Source organism: Dromiciops gliroides, chromosome 3 (genome assembly GCF_019393635.1).
Source record: "Dromiciops gliroides isolate mDroGli1 chromosome 3, mDroGli1.pri, whole genome shotgun sequence".
NCBI lineage: Eukaryota > Metazoa > Chordata > Mammalia > Microbiotheria > Microbiotheriidae > Dromiciops > Dromiciops gliroides.
The window spans coordinates 30,155,371-30,181,639 of record NC_057863.1 but is presented as its reverse complement, the minus strand read 5'-3'; the positions used below and the strand labels follow the sequence as shown (position 1 = coordinate 30,181,639).

Genomic DNA, 26,269 nt, shown 5'->3' with positions numbered 1-26,269 from the left:
ATAACTACCCCCAAAAGGATTAAAGGATGGATTTGGACCATATTCGGTTTTTTTTTCCCTTTCAAAGTGAATTTGCTCAAGCAATTACTGACAAATTAGGTTTTTCTGTAGGCTAAATAGGTGAGGAAGTATAGAAATAGAAATCCCACCCTCAGGATCTGATCTTGCTGAAGCTAGTGGTGTTTTGACTCTTCTAAGGAATTCATCAGGTACATGGAGTTGGGGGGCAGAGGCAGATGGAGCCATTATCACAGACCCACAGAGAACATTAGACTTTATCTGAAGCTGAACCACAGTCCTCTCATTCTTGCCGAACCCTCATGTCCCACAAATCCTAAGGCAGACACTCAGCTTTTTTTTTTTTTTGGCTCCCAAGCTGAAGAAGTCAAGCCCTGAGATAAATGGTTGAGATATGACAGCCAGTGGCCGTTTTTTCTCAAGGACATGGGTTTCCAGGAGCAGGAAGGTTAACACAAGCACTAGTGTGAGGGGAAGTCAGAGGACGTGATCATGGTTCATGGGAACCAGCGATGCAGGATGGGGTACATTCAATTGAGCTTCCTTTGCTGACTTAAAATAGACCCATTGTAAATTATGTCAGTCTTTCTCAAATCATGAAAATGATTGTTAAAAATGTCTCCGAATACACAATGTGCATTGTTGTGTGGCTTTGATGTGTGAATGATGAGAGCTGATGATATAATACACATTAAGTGAGACTAGCACAGTCACAGGCTTTTCCCCCAAGGGGATGGAAAAAATAAAGGTAAATTATATGATACAGAGCCTGGGGAGGGGAATGTTTAATTTTGTTTGGGAGCCCGAAAGCACGAGATTTTTTTTTTCTTTTTAAATGTCTATGTCTTATGTTGCATATCTCTTCTGTTTTGGACAATTTCCTTGTTATTATCTTACTGGGGTCACATTGGTGAATCATTGCATGACACATTTTAAACTTTCCCCAGGAATCAAAAGCCATTTGCAAACACACAGCCCTTCCTTGAGAATCAGCCAAGGCATGTTTTCTCTCCATTTCTCTATTTTTTCATTTTCACTTTTTCAAAAAGATTTTTGTCATGTGCTGTCCTAAGGTTAGATGCCAGGTTAGATGCCCGCCTTTGGCCCCTTTGGAAATGAGGTTTCTCTGGTTTGGTACAGTCTCTACTTCAATCCCCCTGAGGGACACCCCTTTCTGGCTTCCTGATGGACATTTTGGGGGGAGGGTGAAAGGAATCGTGATTATTTACTGAATTCCAACCGCTTGCCTGCCATCTCGCCTGAGACTGTTTTTTGTTGTTTGTACACAGGTGAGGTCTGCCATAAATCCTATACCCAGTTTTCCAATCTTTGTCGTCATAAGCGCATGCATGCCGATTGCAGAACCCAAATCAAGTGCAAAGACTGTGGACAAATGTTCAGCACTACGTCTTCCTTAAATAAGCACAGGAGGTTTTGTGAGGGCAAGAACCATTTTGCGGCAGGTGGATTTTTTGGCCAAGGCATTTCACTTCCTGGGACCCCAGCTATGGATAAAACGTCCATGGTTAATATGAACCATGGCAATCCGGGCCTTGCTGACTATTTTGGTGCCAATAGGCATTCTGCTGGTCTTACCTTTCCAACAGCTCCGGGATTTTCTTTTAGCTTCCCCGGTTTGTTTCCTTCTGGCTTATACCACAGGCCACCCTTGATACCTGCTAGCTCTCCTGTTAAAGGACTACCAAGTACTGAACGAAACAAAAGTCAAAGCCCCCTCATGCCACATCCTCAGATACTGCCAGCTACCCAGGATATTTTGAAGGCACTAAATAAACACCCCCCTGTAGGGGAAAATAAACCAGTGGAACTCCAGCCTGAGGGGTCCTCTGAAGAGAGGCCCCTTGAGAAAATCAGTGACCAGTCAGAGAGTAGTGACCTTGATGATGTCAGTACCCCAAGTGGCAGTGACCTGGAAACCACCTCTGGCTCTGATCTCGAAAGTGACCTTGAAAGTGATAAAGAGAAATTTAAAGAAAATGGTAAAATGTTCAAAGACAAAGTAAGCCCTCTGCAGAATTTGGCTGCAATAAATAATAAGAAAGAATACAGCAATCATTCCATTTTCTCACCATCTTTAGAGGAGCAAACCGCGGTGTCGGGAGCGGTGAATGATTCTATAAAAGCTATTGCGTCTATTGCTGAAAAATACTTTGGTTCCACAGGACTGGTGGGGCTGCAAGACAAAAAAGTTGGCGCTTTACCTTACCCTTCCATGTTTCCCCTCCCATTTTTTCCAGCATTCTCTCAGTCAATGTACCCATTTCCTGATAGAGACTTGAGACCGTTACCTTTGAAAATGGAGCCCCAATCACCAAGCGATGGGAAGAAAGCCCAGAAGGGGAGCCCCGAATCTCCCTTTGACCTCACCACTAAAAGGAAGGAGGAGAAATCTGTTACTCCAGCCACCTCCAAACCAGCAGCAACGCCTCTCACAAGCCAAGATCAGCCCCTGGACCTGAGCATGGGTAGCCGGAGTCGAGCCAGTGGAACAAAGTCAACTGAGCCTCGGAAGAACCACGTTTTTGGTGAAAAGAAAGGAGGTAGCATTGACCAAAGGAAGGCTTCGGATGCCTCTTTGCAGCATGCCAGACCAACCCCTTTCTTTATGGACCCCATTTACAGGTAATAGGCTGGTCAGAATGCACCCTTAACCTCTTAAACTTCAGTCATGCTCTAGAAAAAAAAAAAGTTTTCTGCTTGCCAAGAAGTCTCTCTCTTTTGAGGTTGGTACCCAATAGGGAGTAGCACCAAAATGCCATAAGTTGACATAATCCATCACTGAGATGAGGCAAGGCATGAATGTTCAGAATTTGAAATACCTTCCATGTTTTTTTTTCTTTGACAGTAAATCTAGTTTTTTGAGCACTCACTTTACCGAGTGGAATTTATAGAAAAACTCTGTTTAAAATACCTTGTCAAGTGACTGAAGGTTGTGGACCTTGAAGGATTAACCCAGATATGTGGGAATGCTTCAATGGGTCAAGTTATTTGAAATAAGGTGATGTGGATGTCAGTGCCAATCTGAACTTTATTAGCTGGCTCTCACATCATTAACAAGTGTTAGTCATACGCTGCTTCTAAATAAATCTTCTAGGAGCACTGCAGAAATGAAATATTAGCCATAAAAACTTTTTGTATATAATATGGATGGCCAATTTTTCAAAAATACCAGGTCCACTTATTATGATTAAAATGATGGAGACAAACATCCATTATCTAAATTCTTCATCTGCATCTCCAAACTTTTTATTTTTAATAAAAGATTCTGACTAATAAATCAAATCTTACATGTAGGATTTTTTTAAAAAGCCTGATAGTGGCCTACAGATTGTCTATTCAGAGTAGACTATGTCTTATGTTCCGCGTTTCTCTCATATTGCATGACTTTTTTATACTATCAAGAATTAGTGGAATTTACAAAGAATGTTTTTCTAGGCTCTCTTAAGACAGAGCATTTATGCATGTGAGTTGATTCCTATTTATTGAGAGGTTTTTCTTCACATCAGAAATACAAATCCTAGGAAAGAAGACAGCTCTTTCCTGTGTAAGGTTCTAATATTGAGCACTATATATACATACACACACATATATGTGCATATACATGCATATATTCAGCTTTGATCTACTGAAATATTTTTCGGTATTCTATGCTGTGTTGTCTGAACCTAAGTGACAAAGTACCAAAGCTTCATTTATAGAATGTTAAGGAAGGAGAATTCCCAGTATAGAATTAGCTACCCCATTTTAAGCTCATCAAAGAGAATCAGAAAATACAACCAAATAACAAATTTGGACAAGTTTTCGCTTCTTTTCAATTATCCTCACTTCAATCTCATGAAAGCCCTGTTGTCAGGGGAAGGATTGTAGAGGACCAGATGTAGATTGTTTGCTCTCCAAATTGTGTTTTTTGGTCAGCGTTATTTTGAAGTTGGCTCTCAAGGGGAGACGTTGGAAAGATAAGCAGAAGGCTTAAGCTCCCCCATATATGTTTGCTATTCCTCAATTTCATGATTACTTTTCACCTCCACTCCACCAGCCCCACTTTCCTTCTTCAGCGACACACATACCACTGTTTCTTCTCCAGCCATCATCTGCCCCCAGGTATCCCAGACCCTGCCCAGGTCATGGGTATTGATCTGATATTCTAGTCAACTAATTTTATTCCCCAAGCATTTATTAAGCTACTTTTAGGTTCAGGGCCTTTTGCTATGTGCTGGGGTTACAAAGCATTCATTACCTTTCCCCTCCCCAGATTTCCTCTACTCAAGGAGATTAATTTTCTAGTCTAGAGCAAATTTTAAAATTGTTTTCAAATGTCCTTGTAAGAGAGTTTTGAAATGGAAAGGAAAAGAGGGGGAGGGGTCAGTTTAATTCAATCCACTGCAATGGGCAGCTTTCTCATTTGAGAAGGTATTGAAAAAATAATAGATAATGATAACAATTGGAGATGAAGAGGGGGTGGGCATGTTTTCAGGTGTCCTTCACCAGCTGGACTTCAGCTTTTTATGCTCATCTTCTAGCTTCCTTGCCTGGTGGTAATGCCAATTCAGTGCAGAGTGTCCAAAAATTGGTCAGTAGCTAACTTGGTGAGTGTATATAGACTATTATTGGTGATAGATAGGAGGATGAGGACATGCCTTGTGGTATGGGTAAGAAACTTCCCTCCTTCTAAGGCTGGTCCTTTCTACACATCCTTAATATTTCAAAGCATTTCTCATATAAATTCTCATCAGTAAAGCGCCTTTTCTGTGACACATGCATCTGGCTTAGTGATTCACCAGCCCTCCCATTCCACTGTTAACATGATTGGTCATTCAGATGGATTTTTCCATTACCAGTGGGATCTTCTCCCTTTGTATCTGAATGAACTTGCTTCCTAATAAGAGCCATGTGCATGCATTGAGAGCCCAGCAGATCTCTTTATATTTTTATTAGTGTATTTCCCAGAAACCTCTCACTTGTTTTATTGTAAGCTGTTTTAAATGTCAGGTGCTTATGTAGTGATCGATATATGAGACTGATTCATCACCAGCAAATGTAATTTTAACCTTTCAGGGTAGAGAAAAGAAAGCTCACTGACCCACTTGAAGCTTTAAAAGAGAAATACTTGAGACCTTCTCCAGGATTCTTATTTCACCCACAAGTAAGTATTTTTGGACTTGAGATGTAGAGCTTGTAAACTAACTTGTTGATCTTGAAAAGCAGATGCAATAAAATGAAAGAAATCTTGAGAACATGAGGATTTCCTATGACGCTCATGCGGAAGAACACAGGAAATTCAAGCAGAATTCAAACCCAATCTCTTTAATGAAGAAAAAAGTGAATATTCATGTAGAAAACAAGGCCTTGATGCTACTATATAGTCTGTTCTTGGCAACCTATAGAATTACTGTCTTGGATTGAACATAGTTCAGTATGCAAAAGGATGGGTTATAGTCTAAGTTTTAGTGATATAAAGAAAAGGATGAGCATCTCCCGGCTATCCTAAACTACTTACTGATGGCATGTTTATTTTTTCTTTTACTGCAGGAGAAAACAGGAAATCGTTCACCTAGCACACTGTTTCCATAGAGTAGGACTTCTTAAAGTGGGAAATTTCAGGCAGCCCAATGAGCTTGGATGGGAAGAAAAATTATTTTTATTTCAATGTAATCGGTTTCCTTTGTAATCCTAAGGTTTTCGTGAATTTTAAAATGTAATTTTGAGAAGAGATCCCTAAGCTTCACCAGATTGCCCATGGGGTTCATGACACACACATACACACACACACACACACACACACACACACACACACACACACAAGATCCTTGACATAGATGATAAAGGCATCGACTTCGTGATCCATTAGTCTTTGTGCAGAACATTACCTTAGCCTCCAACAGCAGGTAAACAACATGGGTATTTACTGATGCAGAGTAGGATCAATGTTTGTAGTTGCTCACTGCCCAGCAAGTGGAAGACTTCATAGTTGGTTCGCTAGTTTATTCCAAGTTCCTTACTCATTTCAACAAGTGTTTCCCTGATACTTTCAGTTCAATTCATTAATCATTTCCCTCTGGGAATACAGAAACAAAAAGGAAACAGTTTCTGCTGTCTGAGAGCTTATATTCTTCCCGATACAAAAGCTAATAAGTAAACTCATTGCATATGCAAACATAATACAAAGTGGTTTTGTGTTATTTCAAAATAACTATTTTCAGAAGAAATTAATGAGAGGAATAGCATTGGGTAACATATTTTCAAATCCCTTGGATGTTTGGCTTAATAGATGAAAGATAGATTCTCATATTGGCTGCTGCACTCATTCTGCAACACGTTGCTTTGGATAAAGTATATGAGAAAATCTGACTTCACCTAGATGTGTAGTTGGGGTACTTTTATAGGCAAATAATGTCTTAACATTATTATGAAAATAGTTTTGACCTTGAAGACTCCCTAGAAGGGTGTTGGCGTGGGGAGGAAGTTGCCCTAGATACTCAGCAGGAATGATTATAATCAGGGAAAAGTACAGGCTTTAGAAATTAAAAGATGTTTTTTGCATATGAATGTATGGCTACACGGATCAGATATCAGAGAGGAATGTGGGATATTATAATTACTAGAACCTGAGCTGATAGTTAGATTCTTACCAAGTGTTTGCTTAGCTGTAGGGCTGTTAAAGGATCATTTGGGTTACTGCCTTTGATCTGTAAAACGGCAGGCTTATTGCAAAGGAGAGATGGACAGTAACAGATTAACAGGCCTTTATTGAGGACTTACTATGTGCCAGTCACTGGGATATAAAGTGCGATGAATATAGTCTAGCACTCTGGGCAGTTTGCTCATTGACACCTTAGGTTGGGACTATGAAAGATAGAGGGAGATCACGTGTAGAAAAAATGGAGAAATCAGTGATAATGTGTGATGTGAAGAACTGTGGGTTTTACTTGTCATTTTGTTGATTTCTTTGAGGTCAAGTGAGTGAACAATTTTGTCACCTAGGACAACTCCTATTTAGACTTATGATGGGAGCCTTCTTCCCGTTCCCTTTTTTTAAAGAAGGGCATTGAGTTATTCTTTCTCACTGCATGTTTTCCTGAATTTAGAATATATTCAGGTGTTTTGTTTTCCTGGGTCTTGCTTTCACCAAGTCTGACATTAACAGAATAAAAATGAAAAAGATCCTGCCACTTCTATTACTATCCTTTGCCCACTGATTTCCCTAACCTCTTGATCCCTGGCTACTGTCACAGTGTAGATTGAGGGAAGGATGATATTTAACTTAACTTTTCTGGAAGAGCCTTTTTGATTCAGACTTATAATTCAAGGCATCTCTAGGCTCATGGTCTGATGAAGCAGATTTAAAAGGCCCCAAGTTAATAATAGTTCTCCTTTTGGAAGGGTAGTTATAAAACACAAATGGCTTGTGCTTATGCTTCTGGTTAGAGAGTTACATCTCTCTAAAAATGGCCTGGGTGGTAGGGATCCTGTCCCCACACTGGGAAAGGTCATTCTTTCCCAGAGCTGCTTGGGCCTTCACATCATGAACAAAGGGACACAAGGAAATGTAAAGGACGGGGACGACTATTGGGGTTTATGGGAATTTATGTTATATCTTTTAGATGTAGTCTTTAACAAAATTGGAATTACTTGCTTGGATATGGAAGTCAATTGCATCTAGCTGAAGACAGGCAAAGAAAGGAATACTTAGTCTAGCCACCTGAGGAAGCACCTACCCCCAGGGTCTTTTATATATACCTTGCCACTTCTTTCTTTAGCTTTTATGGTTTTAGGGGAGAAATTTCAGATATCATTTCTTCTGCCAGTATCCCACCATTGCTCCAAGTCTGGGAGAAGCCCCTCCACCTTCCTCCTTCATTCAGTTTTCTCTCCATTTATCAGTGATGGAAAAATCTAGCATCAAGTCCTGATCTTGAGTTAGCTCTTTTCTTCCCAAGCTGGAAAGAAATGTGACTCTCAGGGTCTTTAGTGACTCAGGTCCCCTCCAGAGGCTGTCAATCAAAGCTTTGCCAGGACCCTCACCTACAGAACTCCTGCTATTCTCCCCACTTTTGCTTCTGTTTTCCCTTTGGAAAATTCCCTTTTGTAATCCAAGAATTATTCTTCCTGGAATTTTAAAAGGCTCCATGTCTTCCACTGCAAGGAGCCTGGCACGTGTATGTTGTTGCTGTTGTTTGTTGCTGTTGCTGTTATTGTTATTGTTGTTGCTGTTGTTGTTATTGTTGTTGAGTCGTTTCAGTCCTGTCTGATTCTGCGTGATCTGATTCAGGATTTTCTTGGCAAAGATTATGGAGTAGTTTGCCATTTCCTTCTCCAGCTCATTTTATAGATGAGGAAACTGAGGCAAACATATTAAGGAACTTGCCCAGGGTTACACAGCTATTAAGTGTCTGAGGCTGGATTTGAACTTGTATCTTCCTGATTCTAGGCCTGGAATTCTATCCACTGCACCACCTAGCTGTCTTGGCACTTATATAGCCCTTGGCAAGCTACTTCATCTTTTGCTGCCCCCTATGGCTGTCTGTCCTTTAATCTTAACATCTTGGTCTTTTTTTTTCCTTTTTCTTTTGGGGGAATGTGGGAAAATGTTTTTTATTTAATATGTCATTACTATATGTGGTTTTCTTTTTAATGGAATCCTGTCCCTTCCTTTTGGAATTTAAATGAATTCTCTAGGTTTGTTGTTGTTGTTGTTGTTGCATTCTTCTATAATATGGCCGATTCAGCCTTCCTCTTTGATCTCCAAGGTCTCCCTTCCTCTCCCCAGCAGTTAGATGCTGTACCATTAAGGTTACCTTTCATCCACTCTGTATGTATTTTGCATGGATCAATTTATTTACATGTTTTCCCCCATTAGAATATGAATTCCCAGAGAGCAAAAACTGTTTTGCCTTTTTTTGTATCCCCAAAGTTTAATAGAATGTCTGTCACATGGTGAGTGCTAATAAGGCTTATGGGCGGATTACTCTCTATTAAGCACCCGTAGTGCACCCCAGCTAGGTGCTGGGAATCAACAATAAAAATGAAACCATCCCTACTCTCAGAAAGATTACTTTCTGGTCCATGAAGATATTCCCACCTGTCAGCTTTCTCAGACTCTCCCTAAGTATTCCTCCTACTTATATTGCCTGGGATAAAGGTTTGGTCCTTTTGGCCAGGGCATCTGATCAGAATCCAGCTTGGGCTTTTCAAATCTTTGGCTTTTTCACCAGAGATTCTGATACCTAAAAAGCTGCAATTGAGGGAAACATATGCCATGCACAGATTATAAGATTTGTGTTATGCCTCACCCTTTGTTGCCTCTTCTTCATCATTTTGGTAAAAAGGATGCAAAATAGCATACATTGTTGTAGCTTAATGGGCAAAGGGGAAATCTAATGCCCAGCCAGTCAGTTGAGGCTTGAGTGGGTGATGACTTTGCAATTAGCAAGTGCTAACAAGAACCGCCCCCCTCAATTATGAATGGTTCTGTTGACTGTTCACATTTTTTTCTCAGCAGGAGGGGGATATTCATTCCCTGACATCCCTAAAAAGGGATTTAGAGGCATCAAGGGTGGCTAAGGAAGGGTATGTTGGCAACATTTTTCAATTCCCTGATTGTTGCCACAGTTATCTTTAAGGTGTAATCCCATAATAAACAATGGATACCAAGTTAAGTGTTAATTACTCAGATCAATTGAAATAAGGGTTCCAACATAAAAGTAATTTTTTGTTTTTGTTTCAATTTTGCTCCCAGTTCCAACTGCCTGATCAGAGAACTTGGGTAAGTTTCCTACTTATATTTTTGATTAAAACAATGCACCACTGTACCGTAAATTAAGAACAAACAAAGTAACTTACACATTAAATCATGGTGCACTGACAAGCACCATATGGACTTTTTTGTGGGATGATGTAGCGGCTGTGAACCATTAAAAACAACAACAACTGGGGTTTCCCAAGCTATAGTCCCTTGTTTTTATTATTTAACATTTAATAAATTGTGAATTTTAAAAAAGTTTATTCCACACTATGAGCTATCTTAAGTCATTTTAGGCTGATGTGGAAAGTGTTCTGGTTCTCTAAGCCCTTTTTCAGTTCCATTCAACACGGTTCCATTTGACATAATATTATTAAAGGTTTAATATGTACAAGCCACTATGTACACTGGTACACTAAAGGCACTGGTACAAAGAAAATCATGCCTGCCCTTTGTGAGTTACATTCTACAGGTGCCAGGGGCATGGGGATGCAGCAGGGGCAGAGATGAGTAAATATAAATTATAGACATTATTATTTGCAATAATGTCAAGGAGAGAGCCTGAACAGCTGTGGACAGGAAAGCATGAAAGGCCCGCTGAAGGAGGTGCTATGAAAGTAAGGGTTTACACTTGGAGGTTCAAAATATCAGTTCCTCAAGCACAGAAGGCCCTGTTGTTAGGAAATCTTCTTGGTGGTCAAGGTTCTAGATTCTTGACCAAATCAAGCTGTGCGTTCTGTAGGATTAAAGGTTAAAAGATGCCTTTACTGGTCCAGATTAAGGGACTGGGTTCACAAACTGATGAGCATTCATGGTTAAAGTCATAGGAAAAGGAAATGGGCTTCTGGCTTTTTGGAAAATCAAACAAAGATTATGATTTAAATACCCACATGGGGGCAGCTAGGTGGTGCAGTGGATAAAGCACCAGCCCTGGATTCAGGAGGACCTGAGTTCAAACCTGGCCTCAGACACTTGACACTTACTAGCTGTGTGACCCTAGGCAAGTCACTTAACCCTCATTGCCCCTCAAAAAAAAAAAAGAGAAACTCAAAATGCATAAAATATATGTAAATACCCACACGACAGCGATATGGTCTTTCCTGTACTCTTTCCCATCAGTTAGCTAATAAGTAACCATTGCCAGAGATGGCCTACCCTCAGTTAATGAACTTGGGGTATAGTCATATTTTACTAGGATGGAGATTGTATTATTTGTCCTTTCCCTTCCAAACATATTTTGAAGAAACGAAAAGATAAAAAGAGTTGTGCAAATATTCTACACTGCCCCACCTCTTGTCCCCTAGTCTCTCCACTCTTTCCCTCAAAGATCCAGCTTTAATTTAGGAGAAAGCAAAAAACCTTCATGATAGAGATCAGCCATCTACTTAAAATACCAGTAGGACAATAATGAGCATCATTCCAAGAGAGAACTCATGAGTACTAGCCTTGTCTTTCTGGTTGATGTCACTTTCTCTTATCCAGATTTTTTTTTGGTGAATTGAAATTGCAAGACTATTTCTGACACCTTTAATTCAAACACTAGGCATGTTGGACTTCCTAATACAAAAAAGATCATGAAGTAGGTGAATTTTGCCTTTGGTCTCTTCCCACCTTTATTGCTGGTAGATGCCCACTGCCCACCCTCAAGAATACCACTTGTGGGGCAGTTAGGTGGTACAGTGGATAGAGCACCAGCCCTGGAGTCAGGATTACCTGAGTTCAAATCTGGCCTCAGAAGCTTGACACTTACTAGCTGTGTGACCCTGGGCAAGTCACTTAACCCCAATCGCCTCACTAAAAAAAAAAAAAAAAAGAATACCACTTGTATACTGCTCCCTACCTTTTTTCTCTAAGCTTTGGCTACTTATAGCTTAAGGTATTAACAGGTCCTGGGGTTATTTTATATTTTAATATGGGACTCAGTGACTAGTAAGCCTTAATGACCCAAAGGAAAAAAATAAAGTGACATTTGAGCACTATGACAGAAAACGGGGGTGATACTTTTGGGCAGAAAATCTCCTGGGTGCCCCTCAAGTCCTGCCGACATCAGCTGCCTCTCTTATTTAAATAACCAGCTATGATTTCAATTTTCATGCACTCCCTTTGATTGTCATTATTATACTACTTGCTACTTAACTAATTTAGAAATGGTCTCAGATCATTTGGTCCCACTAACTTCATAATCTCTCTCTCTCTCTCTCTCTCTCTCTCTCTCTCTCTCTCTCTCTCTCTCTCTCTCTCTCTCTCTCTCTCTCTATATATATATATATATATATATATATATATATATATATATATATATGACTGTTGAAAGCAATGCCACTGACAGAGGTCTCCATCTGTCCCTGTCTTTTAAATAAATGCTTAAATTTCATGGTCATGGTTCTGAGATTTGTCAAGATATGAAGCAAATAAAAATAGGAAATTAAGATGGACAAACTTTTCCCATAAGTTATTTCTGAGAGTTGGTTGTTCTAAGATAACAGCTGAAGGAGTCCAAATTGTGGAAGCCAAGGTCGTGTAATCCATGGCACCATTGGGGCTATCAGCTCATCTAATCAGGTTATCACTTTCATCATTTTGAAGGGAAAGCACTCTATTTATGTCACCAATTTTCAGCTGCTGTATAATAAATTTTAAGATAAATGTTCAGGGCCCTGTTGATATCTTGCCTGCTGAAATGTTTATAAAAGTGGTTGTTTTATCAGACCAGAGTAATGTCTGCATTTGGGGGCAGGAGCTAGGGAATTATGACTGCATTTGAGTTTGCGTCAATATAAGGTTAATAGCCTCTTAGGGACCAGGAAGGGGAGTGAAACGACTTCCTTTTCCAGGGTCTAGTTTCTGATAGCATCAACAACTCTTAAATATGTGTAAATCAAAAAAAATTGTTCCATGTAAAGTCATTTACTGATCAGAGATTAGAAGACATTCATGGACCACAAAGCAGTGACTTTTCTGAATACATAATATGACTTTTGCCCCAATTTTTCTCCTTTTCTGCCTCCATTTCCATGTTGTATTCCTCTTCACCTCCATCTTTCTCCTTCCCCTCCTCATTTGCCCTTCTTCTTTCTCCTCTTTCCTCCTCCCTCTCCTCCTTCCTTCTCTTCCCCATATTCCTCTTTCTCCTTTCCCTCTTCATTCTTTTCCTTCTTATTTCTCTCATATCGTTATAGAAGTTATAGGAAAATATCCACACCACTGGGCTGTTGTTAAATACTACTCCCTGCAAACCACCAGATCTCATTGTGTTAGCTTTTAAATTACAGAATGCACCTTGCCAAGATGTATGTCTCCAAACTCCCCAGTACCTATATAGATCATTGCCCTTCTCCCTGAGAGCAAACAGCCTTGTCTTAGGTTCCATATTGGGGGAGGTCTGGATGCCAGGAGAGGTCCAGGATCTAGGGTTATAGCTAGATGAGGTTCATCTTGGTCTGTGACACTTTAGCCATGTGCACTGGGTATGGTCCCTCTGCCCCCTCAGCCAAGCTTGGCATCCCTGATCTCTGCTTCCATGGGGGAATGCCAGCTCTCTTGGCAAGCAAGGCATAGCACTAACATGGCAGGAATGAACAGAGATGAAAGGCAGGATTCGATGATAGCTTTTATGTGTCTTCATCAGTTCCTACCAATGAGCAGAGGGAATATAAATTGGACCAGTGTGTGTGTGTGTGTGTGTGTGTATGTGCTAACAGCTATCCTTTACTCTTTGTGTAGCCCCCTCCATCTTTCCCATCCCATCCCCTTCATCTCCTTTTTATTTTTGTACCAGCATCCTCGGAAAGAGAAGAAAAAGGGGGATGGGGGAGAAGAGATCTTTCCCCAGTTATCTTTAAGAATGCCATTTATTCAGCAATCAGCCCTACAATATTTCTTCTTGCAGCTAGAGGATTTTTAGAGCAAGGAAGATTTGAGGCATACAGGGTCACATCCTTAAATAGCCATTCTTGAAGCAAGATGCCTTTTCCAAAACAACTGATTGCCTTTAGTAACTTGGAGTGCTGGCTTCTCCTTTGTGGGACCAGGAGAGCAGAACTAAGGACAGTCAAGAGGCACAGTCAAGCCATTTGAAATGTTCCCAGAGATGTATGGCTACTGGAATTTGTGACTTTGGGTGGGAGTGGGGAGTTGGTCTTACAATGATTTAGGACCAAGAGATAATGAAATTCAGGGGACTCCCATCTACTCGGTGTTTATCTTGTATGTACCTTCCTATTTGTATGTTATCTGCCCCATTAGCATGTGAGTTCCCTGAAGGTGGGGACTGATTATTTACTCAGATATTAATGAAACATTTTTTACATGAATGAAATGTTTTATTGCCAGCAGAAATGGACACCCCCACGTAAAAATCACAAAGCCATCACCCTTGTCCTTGCTTGTTCCTGATGATCAGCTGGAAGGCCAGATGTCATTTTTGTGCCCTTAATTTATTCCTCAGGAGTAGGGTATAACCATGGCTTTTTACAAGGAACAATTAGAAAGATTCAGTGCAGTAAAAATCCCATCATCAACTATTTTCCAGATGAATTTTGAATAAGCAAGCTCCAAGGTCATATAAAAAACCCAGAGGGTGGGCACTGGGGGCTGATAATGCCATCTCTCTGTCGAGCCAGAGTCAGCCCCTCTCAGAGGGCCATCATCATCACATCTCTCTGCCCTGTGATCAGCACACGTCAGAATCCTTCATATTGACAAATGTGCTGTCCACTCACATCTGTGGAGAATGTTTTAGCAGCTGAGTGATTATGAATCAAACCCCTGAGCTTATAGCCCTGACTGCCTTCCAATGCTTTCACATTTGCCGTCTGACAAGTAAATGTATCTTGACTTCCCTCTGAGATTTTTTTTTTTTTGCACAGTATTTGATGAAAGACATTTGGCAAATTGGCAGTGGTACCCTGTACGTTGCAATTTGTAGCTAGCATTGAGTCTGAGCATGAAATGGGAGGGCAGGCCAGGCCAGGGGCTAAAGGGGGGATGGGGAAACCCCACCATCACCCAGGGCTAACTAGAACATGAATAGTCATTTGCACCATCAAGCCTAGGATATTTGCTTGGTAAGGAGAGGATTGAATTCAGCTCGCCCTGCCACAGCCCCTGTCTGGTTTCAGAAACAAATGGCATCCTGTGCCGCCTTGTGTCTGTAGAGCATACATTTCATTTATTTCCCACTTAAATATGAAATATGTTTTTCCTTTCTCCCTTGGGCTCCAAGGGGCTAGTGCCTGTCTCTCCCTGCAGCACCCATCAGCTGCGATGCAGCCATTGGTGGTGAGCCTTTGTTTGAAGTGGCTTTTGTAGCTCACCTTGTGCCTTTTCCTGGGTCCTCCCTTTTTGCCTTGTCCTTTTCATTTTTGCCCACCACCTTTACTTCCTCTGTTGGTCCCTGCTATGTCCTTGATAGGTCCTTGAAAAAATTTCCCTAAGAACCACAGTGAATGAAAATGTGGAAAATGCAGAAATGAATACCTCAGTGCTATGCTCTGAAAGTTTTCCTTCCCTCCTCCCCCAACTTGAGTTGTGACATTTCAGTTGTAAGTCTCTTTAAAATGAAGCCCACTCTGGAGCCAGTATTCAGAACAACTTTGGGAGGTGCAGATAAGAGGGGAGGATCTCCCCAGCTGAGGTGCCAAGAAGTATGTTAGCTTTTAAAAATACTGACCTAACGTCCAATGCAGTTCCCAAGGGATGGTGCCAAAGATGGGCAGTGAAGCACAGCAGGGTACCATGTAGGAGCTAGAAAGTCAGTCAGCAAGCCTTTATTAAGTACTTACTATGTGACACCACTATGTACATAAAAAGTCAACAAGTGTCTGTCCTCAGGGAGCTTATATTCTAAAAGGGGAGGGAGAGAGGGCATACAACCATGAAAATAGCTCTCTATATGTAAACCATATACCATGTAAATGGGAGGTAATCAGAAGAGGAGACATTTCAGAAAGATCTGGGTTCAAGACTTGCTTCCAGGGGCAGCTAGGTGGCACAATGGATAAGGCACTAGCCTTGGATTCACTAGGATCTGAGTTCAAACCCAGCCTCAGACACTTACTAGCTGTGTGACCCTGGGCAAGTCACTTAAACCCCATTGCCCTGCAAAAAAAAAAAAAAAAAAAAAGACTTGCTTCCAACTTGTTCTCTGTGACCCTGGGCCAGTCACTTTTGGTACTCTAGGCAACTGGTGGAGAAATCTCCATTGGTTTATGGTGGAGGGTTCTCACTCGAGATTCCTACCTTAATGAAATCACAGGTGTGGACCAAATCAGCCAACAGAGAAAAATAAGTCAAAAGATCCAAAGGGATCTGATATTTTACACAGGATAATAATTCCTAAGCCCTTCATCCCAAATTATCTACTTTGTATGTGCTACATATATGGGAGTACACATATACGTGTAGGTGCCAATGTAAGCTAGATATTTATTTTTATACATATTTTTACATGTACTTGTCTCTTCCATTAGAATGGAAACTCATTGTGAGTAGGGTTTTGTTTTGTTCTCTGTACTTCTATCTCCATTATTCAGCACAGTACTTTCTGGAGAGCCGGTTCTTAAACATTCAACCAGCACACCACTGGTGCCTCAGATTCTGCCTGCAGATTTGTCTCCTTACCCTGCCTTCTTCTCAGTAACAATGACTGAGCTGATCTAGCCTTATTGGGCATCCCTGAGGCTGGGGATGGGAACAGAGTGGACTAGAAGAGAGATTAAAGAAGTACAAAGAATGGTCAATACTACAGAAATATCGAGTCTCAGGCCTGCTCTGAACTTAGCACTCTCCTGAAGGTTTATGATTTGGTTTTAATTAGGAAGTTCGTCATCTTTAAGGAGCCAACTAGGTGGCCCAAGATAGCATTTTGGACCTGGAATCAAAAAGATAGGTTTGGGGAAGCTAGGTGGCACAGTGATAGAGCACTGGCTCTGGAGTCAGGAGGACCTGAGTTCAAATCTGCCCTCAGACACTTAACACTTATTAGCTGTGTGACCCTGGGCAAGTCATTTAACCCCAATTGCCTCGCTAAAAGAAAAAAAAAGGTTCAAATTCTGCTTTGGACATGTAATAGTTACATGACCCTGGGAAAGTCACTTAGCTTTTGTTTTCCTTGGTTATCTCAACTGTAAAATAGAGATAGTAATAGCATCTACCTGATGCATATTCTATAAACCTTAGCATCCTACACATGCCTTAGTTTCTTTTCTATAAAAGACCATGTGGGCAAAGCACTGAGCTGGGTACTAGGGATACTGAAAAAAAAAAATGGAAAACTGTCTGCATATAATAATATCCCTGCTTATTGCTGCTATCATTATACCCATTCTATAGATAAAACTGGAGCTGAGAGGTTAACCACTGGCGTTTTTATAGTGCTTGAAGACTTACAAAGCACTTTTTCTGCATTGCTTCATTTAATCCCCATGATTAGCTTGTGAAATAGGTGCCATTGTTATCCTTACTTCACAGTTGAAGAGATTGGTGTAGTGACTTGCCCAGGTTCACATGGCTGGTGGGTCGTTAAGGCAGGATTCGAATTCAGGGCTTCTGACTCCAAGTACAGCACTCTATCCATTATTCTGTGTCATATGTCCTTGGCCATCCACTCAGCGTGGGGCTGTCCTGAGGAAAGTGCTTTGTCATCCTTTAAATGCCATCAGAATCATGACATCATGGTCATCACTGTGGGTGACCTCTTTACTTTGAGTGCTAGTCAAGGCGACCGCCCACTGATTATATTGCATTTTTTTAATCCTCAGATGTCTGCCATTGAAAACATGGCTGAAAAATTAGAAAGCTTCAGTGCCCTGAAACCAGAAGGCAATGAACTCATCCAGTCTGTTCCCTCGATGTTCAACTTCAGAGCCCCTCCAAACACCCTGCCGGAGAACCTGCTTCGGAAGGGCAAGGAACGGTATACGTGCAGGTAATTGCCGCGTTAGTTACGACTGGCTTTCCCCCTTGTTTATTTTGGAACTGATTCTTGATGGGATGATTAATAGAGATCATGGTAGCTCTGTAGCTTCTCAAAGTCCTCTTTATTTAATGAGACACGAAAATGGTGTTCTATATTATGTGAAGAATTTAAACCAGGCCCTTCGGAATTTTGATAAATGAGGTTGGAAATATTCTACATCCGGTCTACTTCTTATATTTCCCTGTCATTTTGATATTGATGAATTTTCTCTCATAGTTAATTATTTTCATAACAAAACTTAGTCCTCCTGTCCTCAGGCATCCACAAATGAATAGTCAGGACAATTAGAAGCAAAGCCGGCCAGTGTGCCCCGTTGGCCAAGGAACCGTGTGTCCCGGGCAGGGAGAGGGTCCCAGCAATTGGCAGCCTGTTTTTGTTCCAATTAACTTGATCCTTTTTGACTTGCCCCAGGAGAGCTATGCTGTCCAATGCAGGCATATCCATTTATCTGTTCTTTTGGAAAACATGTCACCTTCTTTCGAGGAGAGCTTTTATAGGAGTATACCTTGATGGATGAGGTCCTAGAGTCTTGTCTGATCTGATCCAGCTCAATGTACGGTGCATTGTCACTTTGGCTGACTTGGAAAATGAGTTGAAACGTTTGGAATCAGTTTACATCAGACTGAAATCACAAACTACTCATCATCTCTCCCTCCCTTTCCATCCAAGTTCAGTCTCGTGAACAGGAGAGATCCGGAGTTAATAAAAAAATGGAAGTTTGGGGTCATCCCAACAAAAGCCCATTTTTCTTAATTGTTTACTTGTGCCCACATTCGACCCCACCCGGTGACCGTGAGCTATCTTGTGTAGAACTGTTTCTTGTTCTTTTAAAACGCTAAATACTGAAGACGTGCAGGATTAATTACATCAGCATCAGGCGTCTGGTTTGTTATGCAGGTCAAACGGGGTGAAAAAAGGATGGCAATGATGCTGTTCTCTAACAAAAATGTTTTCATCCCAGATATTGTGGCAAGATTTTCCCGAGATCAGCAAACCTAACCCGTCACTTAAGGACACATACTGGAGAGCAACCATACAGGTTGGAAGCTAAATTTTGGTGGATTTTTCTTTTAATCGTTGTAAAAATTGATGTGCATGTATTGACAGTGTGTTCATGAAAGACTATTTGAGGGGAGATATATGGATTTGACAGTGAATATGCCTGCTTATGACACTGGGGTCAGTAGGGAGTGTCTAGCCATGGGACTCTGAACAAGTCACTTAAGTACTATCTGCCTCAGGTTTCCCTGTCTGTAAAAAATGGAGTAAACAATAGCACCTACAGCTCTATCCACTCTCTCCACTGTGCCACCTCGCTGCCTCTCCAGAGCCATTCTTTTACTTTCTGGACTTTATACAACAGCCTTAGCAGCATTCTGACCCTGGAGAAGTCTATATCCAGGTATCTCCTTGCCCTCTGATTACTCAGTGCCTGCCTGGAACCTCCATTTGAGGAAGTGTTCAGGGCAGCCATGCCTCATTCTCTGCTTGCTCTACTTCTGACCCAGAAATTGTATACCTCCAACCCAGCTAGGTGGCACAGTGGATAGAGCACTGGCCCTGGAGTCAGGAGGACCTGAGTTCAAATCTGGCCACAGATACTTGACACTTACTAGCTGTGTGACCCTGGGCAAGTCACTTAACCCCAATTGCCTCACCAAAAAAAAGAAAAAAAGAAAAAAAAAATGAATGGGGCTGGGAGAGAAGTGACCATATCTGGTTTGGCCACTATCTTTACTTTGATAGGATGATTGTACCCCTTGCTCTTTTGTTTTCCCTTGATGCCCAGTAAATTTTGTTCTAGCCTCTTTTTCTAGTCACACATATTTAAAGTTTTCCTATATTGGTTATGAGGACATTAGTCTAAATGATTAAGGCCACATCCTTCTCTGCACTGTATGATCCTGTGGCTTTTATGCCACTTCTCCTGCAAGTCATAATTGGTAATATAGTATCCAGCATGCCTTGTCCTTTGAGTCATGTACAGTTTTGATTTTTCAGAGATCATGGTGTTTGATTCTCAACTATATAGTGTCACTGGGAGAATATTGATGCTAAAAACATGTTTATTTTTGTTTTTTAGGGGGGGCAATAATAGAGATAATATTTATAAAGTGGTTTGCAAATCACAAAGTGCTATTATTAGAAATTGTGGTCTTATGCTTCAAAAAACAAAATCATGGCACCTGGGTCCTCTTTCTGAGGATGCCTAAAGTGTGCTTCTACTCCCTGATCCCAGTTATAAATTCCTCATCTCCAAAATTAACTGTGTGATTGTATAGAAATAGATGTCAGGTGACATTTCTTACCTTGAAATTGTATTAGTATCCGGGGTGTCTGCAACCTTATGAGCCGTGAGAGTCACCAGCAGTGTTGAGCCAGGACCAAAGGTCTGATGGATAGACCTGAAGAAGGAGGAGGGGGTGCAAGCTGAGACAGGAAACAAGATTAAGAAAAGGGAGTGCGTGCGTGTGTGTGTGTGTGTGTGTGTGTGTGTGTGTGTGTGTGTGTTAGGAGGCAGATGAGGAAAACAATCTGAAACCACAGGGTTACAGATCTTAAGCTGGAAGGAATCTCAGACACCACTTAGTCCAATTCTTTTATTTTACAAATAAGGAAACTGAGGTCCACATAGTTTAAGGGACTTGCCAGAGAGGTCAAAGGTAGCTATCCCTAATCTTTGGACTTCCACTCTTTCAGACTACATTCTGAACAATGGAGCATAGGAGAGGAAAGATTCTCTCTCTTTCTCTCTCTCTCTCACTCACACACACACACACACACACACACAAGAATGCAATTTAGAACTCAGTCATTGCTTCTGAAATTGAAAATGAAGAATCTCTTGGGTAAAAACCAGTTTATTATCTTCAGAAATAAAAGAGAAAAAACACCCTGATGTTTTCTGTGCCCTATGGTGAGAAAGGAGAGAAATCCCATCAAAGAAAGGGAAAAAAAACCCATACTTTTTAAAAATACCTCCATGATAAGGGTGACAGAGTAGGTTCTTGTGCCTGATTTTGTTCCTTAATCAAGAGATATTTTGAAGTAAATGATGAGGAACTAGGCTGAGCAATGATAAAACCACGATCAACAAAATAGATAATTGCTATTTGGGAACAATGACCTTGTTCAGTGTCACGTATATATTTAGAAGAAAAGTAGAATTGAAAAAGAGGGAGAGGGCCTAATATCGAAAGTTCTTGGCCACAGGCCAGGAAGGGAATTTGGAGTAGCTGTAGCAGGGCTTAGTACTGCTTAAGGAGCGATCCGGTGAAGGCTTTAGGGCCCCCAAATCACTCCAGAGTATGAAAATTGATGCTTCTGGTGCACAAGTGATAGACTCCACTTCTCACGTTGGCACGGTATTAAAGACTTGAATTGTTTATTGCTGCATTGGGGAAGATAAATGAAATTTCCTTCGGGATTGCCAATCAAGAAAGCTAATTCCTCAAGAAAAGATTTAATCAGACTGTGATTTTGAACAGAGGAAAAAAACAGCCTTCTTACCTTATTTGAATATTAGAGGGAATTTATTTCATGTTATTTTTCTCTCTCCACAAAGTGTTTAATTGTGTTGGATTGGCAGGACATGAAGTAACAGAATTGTGATTTACTTTTTAAATTCCTTAACTTGGCATGGAGTACTTTGAAAATATTAGAGTTAATTCACCCAACTCATTTCAGGCAATAAATATTGTTTGGTGTTTTTTCGCAAAAAACATAACAGCCAATGAGTAGGGGGACTGGAATTGCTGTGGTATCGTGCTGTGACTTTAAACCTCACCCATCTTGCTTCTTTAAAATGCAGCAAATAAAAGGCACCTCTTTAAATCGATTGATCAATCAACAAGCCTACTATTTAAAATGCCTACTATGTGTCAAGCACTATTTCAGATGCTGAGGACACAAAGACAGAAATAAAATAGCCCCTGCCCTCAGGGATCTTACATTTTATTAGGAAGAGACAACATGTATAATAATGAATGTATATCAAACATATGAAAAATAAATACCAAGCCACTGTAGGAGGGATAGCCCCGGGGTGTGGGAAGGGTGGTGCTCGCTGACTAATAAAGGGAAATAAGATGCCCTAAAAATGGAATGGTTGAGATCAGGTCAAAGGGAAGCTTATACATGCATGTAGATCTTTTCTTTGAGGGCTCCAGCTGCCCTTATGCAGCTTATCCTATATTCTTGGGATGAGAAGAAACACCCTTTGTTGTGACTGAAAATGGTTTGGTTCTTGTTTCAGATGCAAATACTGTGATCGATCATTCAGCATATCCTCCAACTTACAGCGACATGTGCGAAACATCCACAATAAGGAGAAGCCATTCAAGTGTCACTTGTGTGACCGGTGTTTTGGCCAACAGACCAACCTAGACAGACACCTAAAGAAACATGAGAACGGGAACATGTCTGGTAGGTGATCCGTTTTGTCAGTGGACGAGATGTGGTGTTGGGAGGTCATTGAGATTGTGACTTCTGAAGGATGAATGGATGGGAAAATCTTAAAGCTGTTTTCAGCAAATTCTAATTGGGCCCATGCCATGTCACAAGTAGTCCAACAATTTTGGGGTGTTTCTCTTTGGCTGAGCTTATGACAAATTACACGATAGCCTGAATTCATCTCTATAGGCAGTCCAAATCTGAGAGAGCCTACATGTTAGATTTTTCTATCAGGTTCTGGGAATACAAAGAAACAAGTTAAGTTTTTACCCATATTAATATTATTTTATATCTAAATACTGATTAGCTGGTTGGACAGAAAGTTTTTTTAATCACATGAGATAATAGATATATGATGCTTGACGAAGAACAGTTTAATATATATATAAATACACACACACACACACATATATATATACACATACATATGCATTATGCCTATTAGTATTTGTATTAATATTAGTATGGCAGTGAATATCTAAGACCTGTTTATTCAATCTAACAAACTCTTATTAATTTCTTGTGATGTGTGATGAGCTGAGCCAGGCATTTGGGTTCCATAAAGGGAATTATCCCCATCATCCAGGAATTTACATCCTATCATGACCAAGATTTCTGTACTCATCCCATCCCCCACCCTTTCATTATGAGTTTCTTTAAGAATTAATGGGGGAGGGGGCAGCTAGGTAGCACAGTGGATAAAGTGCCGGCCCTGGATTCAGGAGGACCTGAGTTCAAATCTGACTTCAGACACTTGACACTTACTAGCTGTGTGACCTTGGGCAAGTCACTTAACCCTCATTGCCCCACAAAAAACCAAAACAAACAAAAATTAATGGGGGGAACCTGAATGATGATTGTAGTGACCCTCAGGAGTCAAAGTCTTTCTAATGCTGCCTAGAGGCAGTTCACTAGAATGTTGGGGAGAATCCACTTCTCTACTTTGGGTAGAATCACTGACCCTGATTTCAACATGTTTAATAGCTAAGTGGCACCAATTGCATCCAGAAAGCTATGAGTTTAGGTACAAAAACACTGTGGTTATGAATTGCATCTTTTCAAAAAGGACTCCTCCTTCCCTTAGGTACTGCGACATCATCACCTCATTCTGAACTGGAAAGCACAGGTGCCATCTTGGATGACAAAGAGGATTCTTACTTTACAGAAATTCGAAATTTCATTGGAAACAGCAACCATAGTCACCAGTCACCAAGGAATGCAGAGGAGAGGTAAAGCATCACTGGCTTGAAACCTAATTTTAAAAAAATCATGAAGTCAGACATGGGTGTGGAATAAAATTTAATGTGATTTGCTCAGTTCAACCCAGTTCTTCTTGTGGTTGTTTTGTCCTTCATTCTTAAAGAGGACCATGACATCGGGGTGATATCATGACTTGCACTGAATTGGATTTAAGTGAGGGAGGGCTATGTAAGGTCATCAACCTCACTCTCTCCTCCAGAGCCATCTGGGTCCAGTGGTGAGATATATATAAGGACAACTGGAGATGGCCCTGGATGTTTAAGGGAATTGGGGTTAAGTGACTTGTCGAGGGTCATACTGCTAGTAAGTGTTTGAGGTCAAATTTGAACTCAGGTCCTCCTAGCTTCAGGACCAGTGCTCTATGCCACCCAGCTGCCCAATTCAGTTCTAGACACTGGGCATGGTGGAAGGAATACAGAGACAAAAATGAAATGGTTCTTCCTTCAAAGAGCTTACTTACATTCTATATGGTAGGGGTTGGGGCCAACAGGTACACAGATGGTTGTTTTATTCTCAAGGTGATAAGGAGTCACTGACACTTCTTGAATGGGAAGTGATGCCTATGAGTCAAATTTATGCTTTATGAATAACAATTTGATGAGTGTGTGAACTATGGCTCCAAAAGGAGAGAGGCTGAAGGCTAGGAGACCAATTAGGAGAACACGATAGTCCAGGGGAAAGGTGAGGAGGCTCAGAACCAGGGTGATGGCATGGATTTAATAGCACCATAGTCAACTTGAAGCAGCCTGGTGGAGGGAACTCAGCCTACCTCAAAAATAAATGGCGGTGGAGTGGGGGGGGGCAGCTAGGTGGCAAAGTGGATAAAGCATCAGCCCTGGAGTCAGGAGGACCTGAGTTCAAATCCGGCCTCAGACACTTGACACTTACCAGCTGTGTGACCCTGGGCAAATCATTTAATCCTCATTGCCCACCAAAAAAAGGGCAGATTATGCCAGTAAGGAAGTAAGGAATTATTTGGATAATTCTGGAGAACCGGTGTCTAAGACTCCTATGTCACTATCTGAGTGATGATTATGTGCTCCTCCTGGTGGCTGTCTGTTAAACAGGGCTGTCCCTTTGAAGTCCCTCCCCTGAAGTGGTTTAGCCCAGGGCAAGTGGGATCGCATGCGGCTGAATGTAGTTTATTTAGTTTGATCTGGTGGTCTTCTTATTTTGATCTTTATTGTCACTATGACTAACACCACCATCCATTTACCAGTCACTGTGCTAGGCACCAGGGACAGAGAGAAGAACCCAGTCCTTAAACTGATAGAAACCAAAATAAAATAATGATTAAGATTATGATGATGGTGATGGTGATAACAAATGTTTATGAAGTGCTTATTTTTGCCCAGGCACTGTGCTCGGTGCTTTGTAATTATTATCTCATTTGGTCCTTATAACAACCCTGGGAGGTAGGTTATGACCCCCATTTTATGACCCCCCATTTTACAGGTGAGGAAACTGAGGCAAATAGGGGTTAAATTACTTGCTCAGGGTCACACAGCTAGTATATGTCTGAATTCAGATTTGAACTCAGGTCTTCCTGACTCCAGGCCCAGCGCTCTATCTACTGCCTTACCTAGTTAAAAGAGATTCCTATTGTTTAATATTTCAGAGGATCCCTCCATGTTTCCTCTTACCAGTTGGCAAACGTCTTCCCATTCCATCAGGGTAGATTTGGGGTAAATGCATTTGGATATAGAAACCTTCCAAAGTCACCTAAAAAGCCTCCAACCACTTCTGATTGTTCAGTGAGGATAAAAATGTGGCCGACCAAGAAGAAAGGAAATCAGAAACCTTGTGTGTTTCAGATTGAAAAGCATGTCAAATTTGGTACATGCATGAACCTTCAAGGGCACTAGGAAATTTGATGGAAGCTCCAACTTGTCAGTATCTACAATTGAAAGCATCTTTCAGTCTGGTTCCTTTTATACAAAATCATCATCAGGAATTGGTGACTGATGACAGCCTCACAGAGTGATTCTTATTTTAGTTTTGCAGTCCCAGTGATACTGAGGTGGAACATAGGTGGGAGTGGGAGGGATGGGGGGGGCAATGCCTTTTGAAGCAGAAGAGGAAAAGTCACATTTTAAATTCTTAATTGGTGATCAGGGTGTATGTGTACACATCTGGTCTTAGCATAGCCGAAACAGGATGTAAGCAGAGAGCGTGATGAGTCATCCAGGGTTTCCTTTCTTAATTTGGCACATCTAATTGTTTTGGATGAATATTGTATCCTCTGGGAATGGCCAGCTTTGAAAGCATAATTAACTACCATATTGACTGGCACAGAACCTCATGACCAGCGAGCCCAGTGGCCTTGAGTTCAGATCCTGTTTCTGATGCTTACTATTACTGTGACTACGGGCAAGTCTCATCATGTCTTGGGGCCACAAGGTCCCTGTCTCTAAAATAAGAGCACTGGACTAGAGGACTTTGAGGACCCCTTCTGGCTCCAGGGCTAAAATCCTCATACTGTCGCTACTTCTTTTGTCTTTGCCCCTGAAAACAATAGGAATGGGTAAAGCCAGCAAATTGGCATCTCACATTACAGGTCACATTTCCTATCACTTTGGGACAAATTCACCTCATTCTTTGATTTTAAAACAGGGAACTATATTTGCTATGATAATTAGTTGGATAAATATTTGATTTAGTTATTTTTTCTCTATCTCTTCCCTTTTCTTTAGATTTTCTGGTTCCTTGTTTATTTCCTGAGATTGTGAGTGTTAGCTGTACTGATTTTTAATACATAAGCAAAAAAAAAATGGGGTGGATTGGACAGACTTGAGCATTCA

At 41.0% G+C, this 26,269-nt stretch overlaps 1 protein-coding gene across 1 annotated transcript in view; it reads left to right on the top strand.

The window, feature by feature from the left end:
* MECOM (MDS1 and EVI1 complex locus) overlaps positions 1-26,269 on the top strand; it is a 712,085-nt gene that overhangs the window by 677,086 nt on the left and 8,730 nt on the right. Inside the window, exons 8-14 of the mRNA XM_043994868.1 lie at positions 1,308-2,661; positions 5,095-5,182; positions 9,776-9,802; positions 17,539-17,705; positions 18,718-18,795; positions 22,012-22,181; positions 23,293-23,437. Coding sequence (XP_043850803.1) covers positions 1,308-2,661; positions 5,095-5,182; positions 9,776-9,802; positions 17,539-17,705; positions 18,718-18,795; positions 22,012-22,181; positions 23,293-23,437 — 2,029 coding nt within the window. The remainder of the gene's footprint in view (positions 1-1,307; positions 2,662-5,094; positions 5,183-9,775; positions 9,803-17,538; positions 17,706-18,717; positions 18,796-22,011; positions 22,182-23,292; positions 23,438-26,269) is intronic.